Source organism: Chelonia mydas, chromosome 1, assembly GCF_015237465.2.
Source record: "Chelonia mydas isolate rCheMyd1 chromosome 1, rCheMyd1.pri.v2, whole genome shotgun sequence".
In the NCBI taxonomy this organism is placed as follows: Eukaryota; Metazoa; Chordata; order Testudines; family Cheloniidae; genus Chelonia; species Chelonia mydas.
The window spans coordinates 282,545,382-282,561,092 of record NC_057849.1 but is presented as its reverse complement, the minus strand read 5'-3'; the positions used below and the strand labels follow the sequence as shown (position 1 = coordinate 282,561,092).

The window sequence follows — 15,711 nt, the reverse complement described above, 5'->3', positions numbered from 1 at the left end:
TGTAGGAAACTCTTGCAAGAGAAGCACAGAACCCCAAATTCAGGTCCTGACAGAAAAGTAAAAAAAGGAAAGAACTTTTCAAAATATTCTGGTTAAAAATGTAGGGTGGGATTTTCAGAAGTGTTCAGTGCTAGTCTAACTGTGCTCCCATTGAAGTCCATAGAAAAACTCACTTTGGCATCAGTAGGAGGAGAATTAGGCAACTCTGAGAGCTTCTGAAAATCTCCCACATAGTTTTCCATAAATTTTAAATCGTCACACGTGTTATGTTAATAATTTAACAATTTAAACACTTCAATTCACCTTTAAGAATGGTGAATCCTTGAAAGTCTTGACATTGGTATATTTGTTACCCAACTGTGACCTTCTTTAAACAGAGTGTAGGATGCAGGACATATCCTACAAGGAGGCAGAGTATTTCTGTTCTGTGAGGTTAACAGACAAATATAGCAGATCGGAATGTGGCAAACCAGGATTGAAAATGCCACATTGTGTTTTTTGTCTGACTTACAGTTCCACTGCAACTCACCTATCAACTCGTAGCTGGCAGACAATGCTTAGTGCATCCACAACGCCTTCTTCCTTCAGCTGGTGACAGCCAATGGCAGTAGCAATAAAACACCCAGTCCTTCCTATTCCAGCACTGAAAGTAAAATTAAAACAAAGGTGAACAGAGCTGACAGACACCAACCTGCATCTTCAAAGAAGTTGTTCTGATGTTGGATATATGGACCTGAAAATACTCAACATGCAGAAGAGGGACTCATCAGTGGTTAGGTGCATGACTAACTCACCTTTTCTGCTAGGAAATGAATGCTCACAGAGCTGCAGCAGATAAATAGTTGTGGGTTAGTTTGTGAGGCCCATATGTTTTCACTCTGCACAAAAGTGCCTGGAGGGGGCAATGTAAATGCAAAACCTCTACAGCTCCAATGGACCAGAGGAGTCTGAGTATTCTCTGCTCCAGTTCAAGGGGAGATGTGGAGTGACCAGAGGAATCTGTCCCCGAAAGGCAGCAGAGGCCAGGGATCTGTATTCCAAGCCCTACCTCCATGGATCTTGCTCAGTTGGAGAGATTCTGTCACAGTTCTCGCCACACTAGCCATGGATGTATGCAAGACCAGTAATCATGCTGCCACTCTCTATCAGCCTCCTGTAGTGCTCTGCAATTTTGCAGAGGGGAGAGGGAGGGAGTGCTGCAACTTTCCATGTTCTGTTCCTCGTTTGCCGTCTGGGGGGAGTGTGGAGGAGGGATGGATAAAGTGAGGCACTAAGTAGTTAAATGATTGACTGCCTCACTTTATCCATCTGTTTAATGAGTATAATACTAGGTATGTACCTCAGAGGAGTGCTGTGAGGCTTAATTCCATTAGTGTCTGTAAAGTGTTTTGAGTGTCTTGGATGAAAGGTTGCAGTATGAGTTTTATTAGGATTATATTTATGCAGTGCAGAGGACCCCAGTCTGACTCCTGGCTACGGAATTAAAGATGGAAGTGTATTTGAGACTCAGGAACCCCAGGAGTCAGCAGTATTAAACATATAAGTATGCTAAGCCAAAAAGTGAGGGGATAGTGAGAAGCAAGACTGGCAGTCAGAAAAGACTGATTTCCTGGGGTGAGTCTGAGATCTATGCTGACAACCTATATCCTTGAATGCTGATACCATCTGGGCAAATATGTCCAAAATGGGATAGAGATATTTTATACACAGGGGAAGGCAGAGGAACTAGCCTAAACAAGCAAGTTACTGCACATACATTCTCTTCTTCAAAATATTGTGAAATCCTTTACAAATGAGGTGCATAAGTTAAAACTACCAATAGGTCAGCACTTTCACAGCAGATCCCCCTACCTCCAAGATCCTGGTAGTATTACATGATTTATATTTTCCCACGGATTAACTGTTCTTGGATAAATTCTCCAGTGTATTTGACAAAGCCAAGTTCCCATCTCCCCAGCATCAGGCAAATGTAGGTCCTATCTTTTCCCCTGATTTTACTGCAGACTATGCAAGCTAAATCTGACACTCATAGACTTTAGGACAGAAGGGACCATCACAATCATCTAGTCTGACCTCCTGCATATCTCAGGTCACAGAACCTCACCCACCCACTCCTGTAATAGACCCTGTAACCTTTGGCTGAGTCACTGACATCCTCAAATCTTGACTTAAAGACGTCAAGTTACAGAAAATCTGTTACTTGCCCTATATCCCCCTCACAAAATATCAGGGCAATTTTGTGATCTACTTACATAGGTATTTTTAAGACACCTATCACTGCACCCCTGTGGCAGTACAGTATGATGTTCTGTATTGCTGTATTGTTTGTTTGTTTGGGCTCCAATACCATAGAGTAGTGTTCATTGCCTTTTGGGAATAATAATTTCAAGGCTTAAATTCTCAGAGAAGACTTCCCAGAGCCCTCCATACTCCCCCCATTTAGGGCTCTAGGCTTCAGCTGCAGGACGGGAGTCTCAGGGACTCCAGCCCCACGGGGTGGGAGGCGCCGGGGTTGGGGGCTTCTGTACTGGTTGCAAAGGCAGTGAATGCAGCATTTTTCAGCACCCAAAATGTCAGTGTCAGATTCATCACCATGTAACCCAGGCAGTTCCTGCACCTTATATATTAATTTGTTGCTTCTTCTGGGGGCAGAGGATATATTTTGTGTAATTTGTGTATTGCACATTATGGGCCAGCTGTTCAGTTGGCATAAATTAGCATAGTTTCATTGACTTAAATGGAGCTAAATCAGTTTATGCCAGCTGAGAATCTAGCCCTATGCCTCTATTTTTTCCTTATTTGGTCAATAAAAAAAATCTCTTACTTTGTATTTGAAGTCTGTTCATTCAAATATACATTCAGTTCAAGACCACCTAGAGGCCAAAACACACTAGCTCATTTGGCTGTACTATGCTACACATACAAAAGATGGTGTGTCAGTCATAGATTAGTATAAGATTTGGATGGGCACTTCAAATGACAGAGGAAACTTCTGTACCTTTAAAGTGCAATATTACTCTGAAAACTGGCAGTACAAAACAAACGTTCTTACTTAGTGGATCTGCTCCCTCCGTGTATTCAGAGTCACATCTGCTGATTTAAATGACAAAAATAAATGTGTACTCATTTTTCTCCTCTTAGCACTACAGACATAACTCTGCTGCTGGAGGGTGAGATGGATTATATTCTTTCTTACCCATAATGCCCTGAATGGACATGCTATTGGAGCACATGGGACAGCAGCCAGCGTTTGTAGGTTATTTTGTTCCATTTTACTTTTCAAATGTATTTTTTTCAACGTTGATAATAATTTAAAAACTTAAAAGATTTTTATAGCCTTTCTGCACCAGGTTGAGGGTCATGTTTTGTCCTCAGGTGAGCATGCAGTGCTGCCACTGAAATAAATGAGAGCTGCACATATGTATCCCAGGCAAACAGCCCCAAATTTGAAAGTTTTGTGAGATCTGGACACCTCTATCCCATAAATCAGAAGATTAAAATGTGGGAAAGTATGTTGCTAGAAGAGGGAGTATGACACTGCCACTACAGCATCATGTTCATTTTATTAGGGACACAGTGATTTCAGACCCCCCTCCGAATGACACCAAGTTCCATTGTGCCCCTCCTCATGAAAAAGCATTACTGCGCAAATGGGAACGTGGCAGTTCATTCATAGATTTGTGGATTGCTTAAGAAAACAAAACAAAACAAAATAGTAAAGAGAGATGGGCAACATTGGGGTGGTTATGGTTTTTGGAAAATCTCCTTGGATTTGGTTTGGCATAATGAGGGGTTGTTCAAATCTCTGGATCGTATTTATCCAAATCCCAGAAATATGGAGCTAGTAGAGGTAGTTTGAGAAGAAAAGTTCTGGTTTTGACCTATGTCTAGCAAAAAGTGCATTATAGCACCATGATTATAAGAGAAAACAGGCATGGAAATAATTTTTTTCTAGGTTGCCTCATCTCCTAACCCCTTTTCAAGTAATATAACAAATCTGAAATTGCCTACTACTATTTCATGATGTACAATTTAGTTCACTACAGTACACAGAGTAAAATGATAGATGATTAACAGAACTGACTGAATTGTGATGAGCAAAATGGGCAGCATTTGGCTCACTCTGATTTGTGGGGTAACACTATTTATGGTTTGTGAGTATTCAGCCAACTGCCAAGCAGTTGTGAAAATGTTCACAAACCCCAGAATGAACATGAATTTTAGTACTAATGTGTATTCATTTGAAAAATTTTACCTCAAGTTTGTGATTCATTATTCTCCCGTTTAAAAAGTTTCAGGCAGCCAATCATGGGGCAGAACATGTGACTAATCACACAACATGAATAATGGACAACAAATAGCTAAAGTGAACAGTGAACAACATGGAACACAGACTGACAACTATTCCTCAGAACTGTCTTTCAAACACTTACCTAATTCATTAGCAGAGATCAGGATGGGTTCAGGAACTATTCACTACCAAAATATGGCTAACTTTCTAAAAAATAGCAACGCAAACTAACAGTTCAACCAGAATTTAGTAAAAGCATTGTGGAACTTTCTCTTAACCACTTCCAGAAAGGCCCTCTTTGAATAGAAAAGGGCCTTGTGATCTGAGGCCCTTTTCTGTAGCCAGTGGTGCGGGAGCAATTTTTATAGTGGGGGTGCTGAAGGTGGAAACCATGTATTTGGGTTGTTATTACTACTTTAAGCCAGGCAGTGCGGCAGCACCCAATGCTCCCCTAGTTCCTCCACCTATGTCTGTAGCGCTACTATAAGAATTCCAAGCCATTGAGTTTTGCACTAATTCTTTTAAGAAAACTGTAGTAGATTACCTGCAGTGCACAATTACAGGCCCTCTGCCAGCTGATGCCATCCTGTCCTCTTCCACATCCAGCATAAGCTGCAAAAGAGGTTGAGCACTGTCTGGGGTTTTGTGGTCCGGCCAGGATGTGTACCAATAGTGTTTCACATTTTGGGACTGACTCCCTTGCTGGAAATAATGTAAAGATATCACTTATACACTTGTGAAGAACAATTTTGCAATTAATTTTATTTCTCTCAATATGATAAGCTTTGGACACATGCATGTATGAAGGCAGAATTTGGCCCATTTACATACATTATCAAACCAAATACCGGTGATTATTTGGGGAATCCAACAGCTGATAAATTGCATACCTTGATATGGTGAAACAAGATACTCAGGCCCAGATTCTCTTCTGCTCCTATTTACACCAGATGACTAGGGTCACCATGGGTCCTTATTATCAGCTGGGGATTGCCAGAGTGTAATGCACTCTGGCCAGACCTTCTCTCTGCCCTCTGCACTGTGGGATGTGAACAGAGGGGCTAGCATAGAAGGAGGAGTGAAGCAATGGGAGTGGAGTAAGGCAAGAGAATAAATTGTATTCATATTCATGAAATTGCTTAATTTGTCCACTATCTGCTAAAAGACCTTATCATAAGTATTGAAGCAGATCTTACATGAGAACTACAATATCCTAGGTATATGAACACAGGAACTACCTTATTGGATCAGACTAGTAGCCCATCTTGTCCAGCATTCTGTTTCTGAGGCCTGGTCTACACTGGGGGGAAGGGGAGGTCGATCTAAATTACTCAACTTCCACTGTGTTAATAACATAGCTGAAGTCGACGTACTTAGATCTACTCACCGTGGTGTCTTCACCGCAGTAGGTGGACTGCTGACACACCCCTGTCAACTCTGCCTACACTTCTTGCTCCGGTGGAGTACCGGAGTCGACGGGAGAGTGCTCGGCGGTCGATTTATCATGTCTTCACTAGACGCGATAAATCGACCCCCACTAGATCGATTGCTCTGGAGGTAAGTGTAGACATGCCCTAAGAGTGGCTACTACCAGATTCTTCAGAAGCAGATGAAGGAACCTTATTGTGGACAATTATGGAATAAGTTGCTCATAGGAGGAGTTTCTTCCTAACTCCAGACAGGCTTATGCCCTGAAGCACCAAGTTTATATCGCTTATATTTTTATCTTATCTAATGAACTGTGGGTGTTCTCATCATCCATATAAATATCTAATCCTTCTCTGAACCCTGTTAAATTCTGGGCCCCAACTCTCACTTAAACTCTCCCTTTACATTGCTCTTAGGGTTGCCAGGTGTCCAGTTTTCGACTGGAAAGTCCAGTCAAAAGGGGGACCTGGCAGTGTCCAGTCAGTTCTACTGACTGGACACCAAAAGCCCAGTTCTGCAGGGCAGGGGTGCCGGGTCATTAAACCGCACCAGCCCCTGCTCAGATGGGGCCGCCTCCTACCTGCAGGCAGGTTCCTTGTCAGGCTGCAGTAGCTCCTGTCCCAGCCCCAAGCAGAGGAAGCCCAGCTGGGGGTGCGGGGCAGGAGGTGGAGACGATCCAGCTAGCAACAGGAGGAAGGGGGAAGAGGAGTGAGTGTTGGGGGCGGGGCCTTGAGGAAGAGGTGGGGTAGGGGTGGGGCCTCGAGTGAAGTGGCAGGGAAGGGGCAAGGCCTCAAGAGAAGAGGCAGAGAAGGGGTGAATCTCAAGGGTCCAGATACCAGCAATTAGAAAGGTGACAACCCTAATTGCTCTGACAGTGTAAAGGGGCCTTAAAGTGAGTGTAACTTAAGTGGGTATAACTTTAAGGCCCCTTTACACTGCCAGAGTGATGTAAAATGGCCTTAGTATAAATGCTTCAGGTCCTAGGTCTCAATTATACCTTGTGGCAGTGAGGCCCTTAGGTTAGTTATGAATAGTGGAAAAATGTGCCCTTTTTCAGTTTTAAATATATTGCCGTTCAATTTCATTAAACATTCAACAGTGAAGTATTATGGATATTGGAAGGACATTTCCCCATAACAGCCATAGATCATTACCTTTAATGTAAGGTTGCGGACAGTATAGTTCTCACACTCTTGCACATTGTTAACGAGGACTTCAACTTTTCCATAGATCCCTCTCTTTTCTGGCCAATAGAGCACACATTTCTGAAAAGGAAACATCAATGTGAATCCAGATACTAATTACTTGATGCATGGGCGGGCGGGTGAAGCTCTCCCTTGGGGAGGCGATCCCCCTGCCCGCCTCTTGTGGCCGAGGCCCCGCCCTCACACACTGCTCTCAGCCCCCCCCCCACCATGGCTCTGACCAGGGCAGGGGGCCGAGCCATGGCCCCGGGGCAGGGGAAGGTCTGAGGGCTCAATTGGGGTCACAGGTGGTGGGGGAGCTGAGAGCTCAGCGTCAGCCAGGGTCGAGCTCTCAGCCTTGGCTGGGACTACGGCAGAGCTCTAGGCCCTGGCTGGAGCCCCGAGCCCCTCCCCCATCCTGCCCCTTCTGTCTGCAGCTTTGTCCATAGCCCCACGCCATTCCACCCCTTCCCCTGTGGCCCCACCCTATTCCACACATGGCCCCGGCCCCATTCTGCCCCCACTCCACATCTTTCCCCCCTGGAGCTCCGCCCAACCCCTGCTCGCTCCTCCTCCCCCGCTACCCTGAGACTGGAAAAGCTCTGTGCCCCTGCTGTAGCTCCGGAGCTGCGGTGGTGAGTGAGAGTTCCTCCACCTGGGGAACATGGCTGGGGAGATTTTTCAGGGGGCCCCAAATCTGCCATGCCTCCCGCCCCTCCCCCCCCTCCCCCCCCTCCCCCCGCCCCCGGCAGCATGAGGTTTGGAGAGGCTTAGTCTCCTCTGGCCTCCATTATATGCCGCCTATGATTTGATGATACTGATATCAGAACAGTATCTGTCTGAAAATCACATATTGAAGCAATCAAGGTGATATTCACATATTGTGAATGTCAGAAACATTTATGAGTAACAGATTGCAGGTGTCCTGATGATTGTTTTAGGGTCTAATTCTTAGAATATGCTGAGCAGCCACAAATCCAGTTGAAGTATCTGTGTAAATCAGGCCCAAACTGTCTCACGTTGGGCATCCAAAAACAGAAGTATCCAAAATCAGAGGCTACTTTTGAAAACTAGCCTTTAAAATCTTAATCCATTATACTGAACACTTTGAATAGTATTTGATGCTTAAAAATTCAACTAAGTTTGACCGAAGAAAAATATTTTGAACAAAAGATAAATTCAAAATCCAAGTTGGATTTTTGCAGGTATATTTTTATAAATGTACAGAGTGAAATCCTGAAGCCATTACTTAGTTTCTCTTCAGGCAAAAGACCTAAATGGAACTTTTGCCTCTGTGAGGATTGAAACTGAGTAAAGGACTCAGAATTTCTCCCACTCCCACATAAGAATTGTATCCCTATTTACTATCTAGGGCCCTGATGCATCAAAGCACCTAAACACAGACTTAAATCCATGCTTAAGCCCTTTGATAAACTGGAGCCTAAGAAAGAAGTGTCTATTCAATTTCTGAGCTGCAATGAAGATAAAATTCTCTTGCCTAAAATACTTGAATAAACCTATAAATATAGAGCATTCTTATTGAACTAGTAAAGTGATATACTCTTCCAGAAGGTTTCAGAGTAGCAGCCGTGTTAGTCTGTACCAGCAAAAAGAAAAGGAGGACTTGTGGCACCTTAGAGACTAACCAATTTATTTGAGCATAAGCTTTCATGAGCTACAGCGTACTTGCCAAGCATCCATTCAACGGCAGATGTAGAAACAGAGAGTACTAAGAAATCAAACTCTCAGGTGGAATACCATGTTTACCTGCAGCATAGCTACTATTCATTTCAAATACAGATCACATGAAACTTACAGAAAACATTGAGTAACCAATACACAGAAAAAACCCTGAAACAGAACAAACTGTCCTACACCCACATGAGGGACTTTTTCTACTGTCACCAGCAACTCCTGATACAAAGAACAACGTATATTCAGATAGCTGCTACTTAACAGCCCCCATTGCACAGCAAAACAAAATCATTGCTTTAATGTCATTCATTTTCAGACACCACAATTTCTAGTATATACTGCTAAAACTGGGGAAAAAATCAGTATAGTTCAGGTTAAACATTACAGTGAAATGCAAGACTTGACCATCAGGCAAGATCTTTAAATTTCTGGTGTACCTTATCACTCAATAGCTCATTGAGCTGAATGGAAACACTCTGGAGCATAAACGTTCTTCTACAAAGAAATGCTCATTACCTTAATAATGTGAGATGTGTGGAAGACACATTTTTTGTAACTGAAATTGCACTGACCAATTTGACTGGTTTCATTCAAAGAAGAGTCATCAGTTGCACTGTAAGACTTGCAGAGCTACCATACCTCTTAAACGCTGGCTCTCTGAAGATACCAAGAATGGCAAGAAAACACCCTAATAAATTTATAAGAAAAAAGCGTTCAAAAGTTCAGCAGCCACACCATGTGACATATGGCCACTATCAACTATGTGATCTGAAAGGCATGCCCCTCCCTGGGAGTTTAGTTTTCATTGTTAATATGGGAAACGAAAAGTCTAAATGTGCAGTTGCACCCTGACAATCAACAATGGTGCAGTCAGCTTCTGAACCTTCTTGATAAATGAGAATACTGTGTGCTGCTCTCCAAAGACTTCAGAACCTCCTTAAAAGTGTTTTTCTTGACTCTCTACCAGCACAGTAATTGGCAGCTTGCACTGTGTGGACAATGCAATCGGATTGTTAATTAAAACAATCCTCAGTTAATATCTCATCTACATTTAGTAAAATACAATAGCTTAATTTTAACAGTCTCCGTGCTGGTTTTGAAAATACCATGGCGATAACAAAAAAGAAGACCTGAAAACAGAGCTAGACTCAAGTGGTTCAGGCACTTCCAAAAAGTCAGATACCAGGGAAATGATCATATTTTGGAATGTATTGCAACAAATGGATGATATATAAAACAAATGGGGACAGCGATTGTCTTCAGACAATCTTGCAGAAACTCCACAGGTATACAAATATGAAAGAAGGAAATTGCCCGATACCTACAATTTCACATGGCAAGAAAACTGGACCACAAGTTTTCACAGTACTCATCTTTTAGAACAGGTATTTTTGAAAGCTGTTCAAAAACCACCCACTGGGTCATTCAAACAACTTCATAATCTTATTTCCGTACTGAGAAAACTCTTAGTGTATTGGATACGGCGACTGTGTTTGTGTATGGGGAGAGAGAGGAGTTCCATGGTCCTTAACTGAGTTATAAAACCCTATGGAGCCCATCACTTCTCCTTGCGATATTGTGTCTGCTCCTTGCCATTCATAGTGTGGCTTCTTGGCCTCTTTTTAATTTTCCTTTATAGGTGCTAACCTATTTAAATGCTTTCTAAACGAGTGGTCATCACATTCATAATTACAGGTGAGATTTTCAAAAGTGTCTGAGATCACTAGAAACACAAGTGCCATTGACTTCCCATGGGACTGGTGCTCCCAATTCTCTTAGGCACTTCTGAAAATCTCTCCCTATTTTCAGTCCACTCCTGCAGTACTTATACCGGGTGGGAGACGCTGAGCTTAAAAACTAGCTCTATACCTTTCCTCCTTTCCCCACCCCCTCACTCACAACCTTTATACATATTTCTGATAGTGGCAGCTTCTTAAAACCAACTTAAATTGTGATAAACACAAAAGGTGCAGCAAGTACATAATGAGTAATATGGGCCAAATTATCTGCTGAAATAACTGTACTGAAGTCAATGGTGGCATGATGACAGCAGAAAATGTCTCCCTATATTATTAAGCGTGGGCCTGATTCTGCCTCTGTCACTCATGTCAAGTAGCACCTTATGCCACAAGATGTCCCAGGGAGTGAGGTCACATGAGTAAGGCTGACAGAAACTGGCCCTAAGGAAGCATGGGTTGGCTGTACATGGTACGTAGTGCGGGGAAAAACAAACAGTTCTTAATAAAACCCCACATTTGTACTGTATATGCATAGCCTGGATCACCCACCACAAGCAGTAATGAAGACTCCTGAAAGCTTCTGAGCCCTGACTTTTCACAGCAGAAATGTTCATGTTCAGCATAATGTTATTCAGCACAGGAGGAATGGGGCCTGCATACAAGATTTGTGTATTGGAAGGCTGAAAGAGATGGGGGATGCTGCTTTTGAACATCTGTGTGTTTTATAAACAAACCTCCCTGAAAATGATGGGTATGCTGCAGAGAACAAAGGCGGCAAAAAATTACAATGCTATTTTGCCAGATAGCAGCTATTTTGTCTTCTTTGCAGGCAGTAAATATTTTACTAAAAAAGTTAACAGATTGTTTTCTTCTCAGTAGAAAGTAAAATCCCGAACAATTCAGCTTACAAAAAGAAAAGGAGTACTTGTGGCACCTTAGAGACTAACTAATTTATTTGAGCATAAGCTTTCGTGAGCTACAGCTCACTTCATCGGATGCATGCTGTGGAAAGTTTAGAAGATCTTATTATATACACACAAAGCATGAAAAAATACCTCCTCCCACCCCACTCTCCAGCTGGTAATAGCTTATCTAAAGTGATCACTCTCCTTACAATGTGTATGATAATCAAGTTGGGCCATTTCCAGCAAAATCCAGGTTTTCTCACCTCCCCCCCCCACATATTGGAGCATTTGCTCCAACCCCTCAGACAGAGACAGACACCTACAAGATCTCTATCAAGCATTCTTACAACTACAATACCCACCTGTGGAAGTGAAGAAACAGATTGATAGAGCCAGAAGAGTTCCCAGAAGTCACCTACTACAGGACAGGCCTAACAAAGAAAATAACAGAACGCCACTAGCCGTCACCTTCAGCCCCCAACTAAAACCCCTCCAACGCATTATTAAGGATCTACAACCTATCCTGAAGGATGACCCAACACTCTCACAAATCTTGGGAGACAGGCCAGTCCTTGCCTACAGACAGCCCCCCAACCTGAAGCAAATACTCACCAGCAACCACATACCATACAAGAGAACCACTAACCCAGGAACCTATCCTTGCAACAAAGCCCGTTGCCAACTGTGCCCACATATCTATTCAGGGGACACCATCACAGGGCCTAATAACATCAGCCACACTATCAGAGCCTCGTTCACCTGCACATCCACCAATGTGATATATGCCATCATGTGTCAGCAATGCCCCTCTGCCATGTACATTGGTCAAACTGGACAGTCTCTACATAAAAGAGTAAATGGACACAAATCAGATGTCAAGAATTATAACATTCATAAACCAGTCGGAGAACTCTTCAATCTCTCTGGTCACGCGATTACAGACATGAAAGTCGCTATTTTACAACAAAAAAACTTCAAATCCAGACTCCAGCGAGAAACTGCTGAATTGAAATTCATTTGCAAATTGGATACAATTAACTTAGGCTTGAATAGAGACTGGGAGTGGCTTAGTCATTATGCAAGGTAGTCTATTTCCCCTTGTTTTTTCCTACCCTCCCCCCCTCAGACGTTCTTGTTAAACCCTGGATTTGTGCTGGAAATGGCCCACCTTGATTATCATACATAATGTAAGGAGAGTGGTCACTTTGGATAAGCTATTACCAGCAGGAGAGTGAGTTTGTGTGTGTGGGGGGGTTGAGAAAACCTGGATTTGTGCTGGAAATGGCCCAACTTGATTATCATACACATTGTAAGGAGAGTGATCACTTTAGATAAGCTATTACCAGCAGGAGAGTGAGTCTGTGTGTGTGTGGGGGGGGGGGGGGGTGAGAAAACCTGGATTTGTGCTGGAAATGGCCCAACTTGATTATCATACACATTGTAAGGAGAGTGATCACTTTAGATAAGCTATTACCAGCAGGAGAGTGAGTCTGTGTGTGTATGGTGGTGGGGGGGTGAGAAAACCTGGATTTGTGCTGGAAATGGCCCAACTTGATTATCATACACATTGTAAGGAGAGTGATCACTTTAGATAAGCTATTACCAGCAGGAGAGTGGGGTGGGAGGAGGTATTTTTTCATGCTTTGTGTGTATATAATAAGATCTTCTAAACTTTCCACAGTATGCATCCGATGAAGTGAGCTGTAGGTCACGAAAGCTTACGCGCAAATAAATTGGTTAGTCTCTAAGGTGCCACAAGTACTCCTTTTCTTTTTGCAAATACAGACTAACACGGCTGTTACTCTGAATTCAGCTTACAATCATCAGGCAGTTCTTAACGTTTCTTCCCAGAGTTGTTCATTAGAATGTCAGAACAGTTCATGTAAACACAGACCTTCTCCAAGTAGCCTGGGAACACTAAAGATGTCTCACCCTCTTTTATTAGGAGGAAATTACCACTGTCAGTCCACAACAATGCTGATAAACACTAGCGTGGCAGGCCTGACCAATTCAGGTAAACACAGGGTTTCCTGATATGTTGGAAACCATTGGACATTTCTTTCAAGTCATTCTTCTCACACAGTGTTAGAAGTAAGTGTTTAAAAATTCAGTATTTCCTTCGTCAAATATTTGTTATTCTGTTACTGGGGCGAGTTTTCAAAAATATTCCATTAATGAAAGTTACCCAGACATTGGTTTGGCTGGTCTACAGTATCAAAATGGGGCCTGGTGTGAAAATACGTGGGATATTTACGGCACAGACCTATGTTATATAGCTTTCCTGTTTGATATGTTATAAACACTGTATGCTCAACTCCAAACTCAGAGAGAAAAAGGACCAGATTGGGGGGTATGTGTAGAAGGGAAGGTATAATCAGCCTTCTGCCCACCTGTAACCCTTCAACCAGAGACTAGGCACAATTAAAGGCCCTGCACTCTCAGGGTGAAATTCACTCTATACAGAAGGCCTGTGCACCATTTATGTCTCATTTAAGCTTTTAAAATAGGATTAAATAGGACTTAAGTGATGCATACACTTTGCGCTGGTCCTCTGCACAAAGATGATTTTCACCCTCAGTGCCTTGGGCAGTTGATTTGTGTTCTTCCACCACAGTGGAGAACCTGGCATCAATTTGTACAAGTATTAAATAAAGCTAATAAAATAGGTAGGTGGGAGTCCATCCAAAAGTCACAGAAAATATAACAGGCCTTATCTGGCCTTAGCAATTAATGAGCAATGGTCACATATTCTCCGTGTTAATGTAAGGAACTATATATTTCCATACTGGCTAGATATGACCCTACTATTGACTAAATGCTCCCAAAATGTATTTCTCAACATGAATTAGGTTGTTTTGTAAAACCTGGGATGGATTCTTTAGGAGTTGTCTTTGTTTGTTCCAAAGTGCAGGTCTGGAACATAGAGGTGAAATCTTCCTTGGACATTACAGCATCCAAAAGAAGAAAATATTCTATATATAATTAAAATTAACAGGTAATGACCTCATATTTACAAGTGCTACCTAACTATATGTGGAGTGTTTCTCATAACTGCCACCCCTCAGCCTCCATGAATATGCTGGGATATGCTTTATACATCTCTTGAGATTGCTATATAATGCTATATCTAATTGTCTATCTTAGGTTTTTCCATAATGACCATCACCATAACATTTAAGAGCTGGTTATCTGCTGATATCATATCTACTATGAGGTTCTTTCTACAAAGGATGTTATATATTGTGAGATGTATAGACAGTCTTATTTACAATACAACCACTGGAGTAATTTCTGGATGTAGCCAGTTGATATCATACCTCATTTTTTTCTTTCAGCTTTGTGATCATAACAATGACAGGGCTATCTTCCTGCCAAACCATCTGCCAGAAATCATTCACGGTATTGATCATGGGACCCTGAGTTGCAATGAAGGACTTCTCCTTACCACCGTAACCCTGGTTTAGAAACAGACACAGAAGTATTTGATTTAAAGTCATGCATTGCACAGAGATCTTAGGTGAAAGTTCCAAAGAAAGAAATGGGAATCTAGACCACAAGATAAATTAAAACAGAAAGCCTGCATGACCTGGTACAGCTGGTCAAAAATTGTCCAGTGGAACAGTTTTTTGCTGGAAAATTCTAATTTGATGTAATCAAAATATTCCACTGCAATGTGCTGGTTTTGTTGAAACTTCCCTGCCTGCCTGGTTTCCTGCTAGCCCGCCCAGCTCCCTGGTTTCCTGGACTGCCTGCTTGGCTGCCCAACTTGTCAAGCCCCTTGTTTGGTGGGCAGGTGGGCTTCCTGGCTCCCTGATAGTTGGTTCTCCATCTGCCCAACTTGTTGACTCCCTGCCTGGTAGCTGGGCTGCCTCTCTCTGCTTGGCTCCCTGGGTGGCTGGCTCCCTGGTTGCCTGACTCCCTGGCTGCCTAATTCCCAGACTGCCTGGTTACCTTGCTGTGCAAATGGCGAGCTGGCAAAGCAGCCGGCTTCCCTGTTGTCCAGTGCCAAAACGGATTGTTCCATTTCACATGAAATTCCTCAATGTAAATATTTTGTGCTGATGCAGAATGAAACAAAATGAAACATTGACACTGCAGAATTTCCCACAAAACAGAAATTCCCCTGTCTGGCCAGTTCTACCTGTTAGTTAGTATTTCTGCTGTATTCAAAGGATGATATTGTTAGCAACAGGCCATAAAAAACAAATGAGAGTGAACAGAATAGAAATATGAAAATAAGTAGTACCATGAAGATTTACGAAGGGAAAAGAGTTTTTGAATACATAAATCCTTACAGACTCAGAAGCTCCAATTTATACTTGCTAAGCAGAAAATGCCTCTAAGACCTTATATATGGGACATTCTGTCAGGATAGCACGAACCTTGAGACACACTGAAAATTATAAGCAAGCAAAGGAAAGACGGAGTAAGTGGGGAAATGAATGAGTCATGTCTGTATTCATCTTTAT

At 42.5% G+C, this 15,711-nt stretch overlaps 1 protein-coding gene across 4 annotated transcripts in view; it reads right to left on the bottom strand.

Annotated features, from left to right (window-relative positions):
• Positions 1 to 15,711, bottom strand: part of PTPRR (protein tyrosine phosphatase receptor type R) — a 192,063-nt gene that overhangs the window by 3,722 nt on the left and 172,630 nt on the right. For all 4 annotated transcript variants that reach the window (XM_037886529.2, XM_037886537.2, XM_043547849.1 and 1 more), the window contains 4 exons: positions 14,560 to 14,697; positions 6,874 to 6,984; positions 4,836 to 4,993; positions 530 to 643 (listed from right to left, as the gene is read on the bottom strand). In XM_037886529.2, the coding sequence (XP_037742457.1) occupies positions 530 to 643; positions 4,836 to 4,993; positions 6,874 to 6,984; positions 14,560 to 14,697 (521 nt within the window). The remainder of the gene's footprint in view (positions 1 to 529; positions 644 to 4,835; positions 4,994 to 6,873; positions 6,985 to 14,559; positions 14,698 to 15,711) is intronic.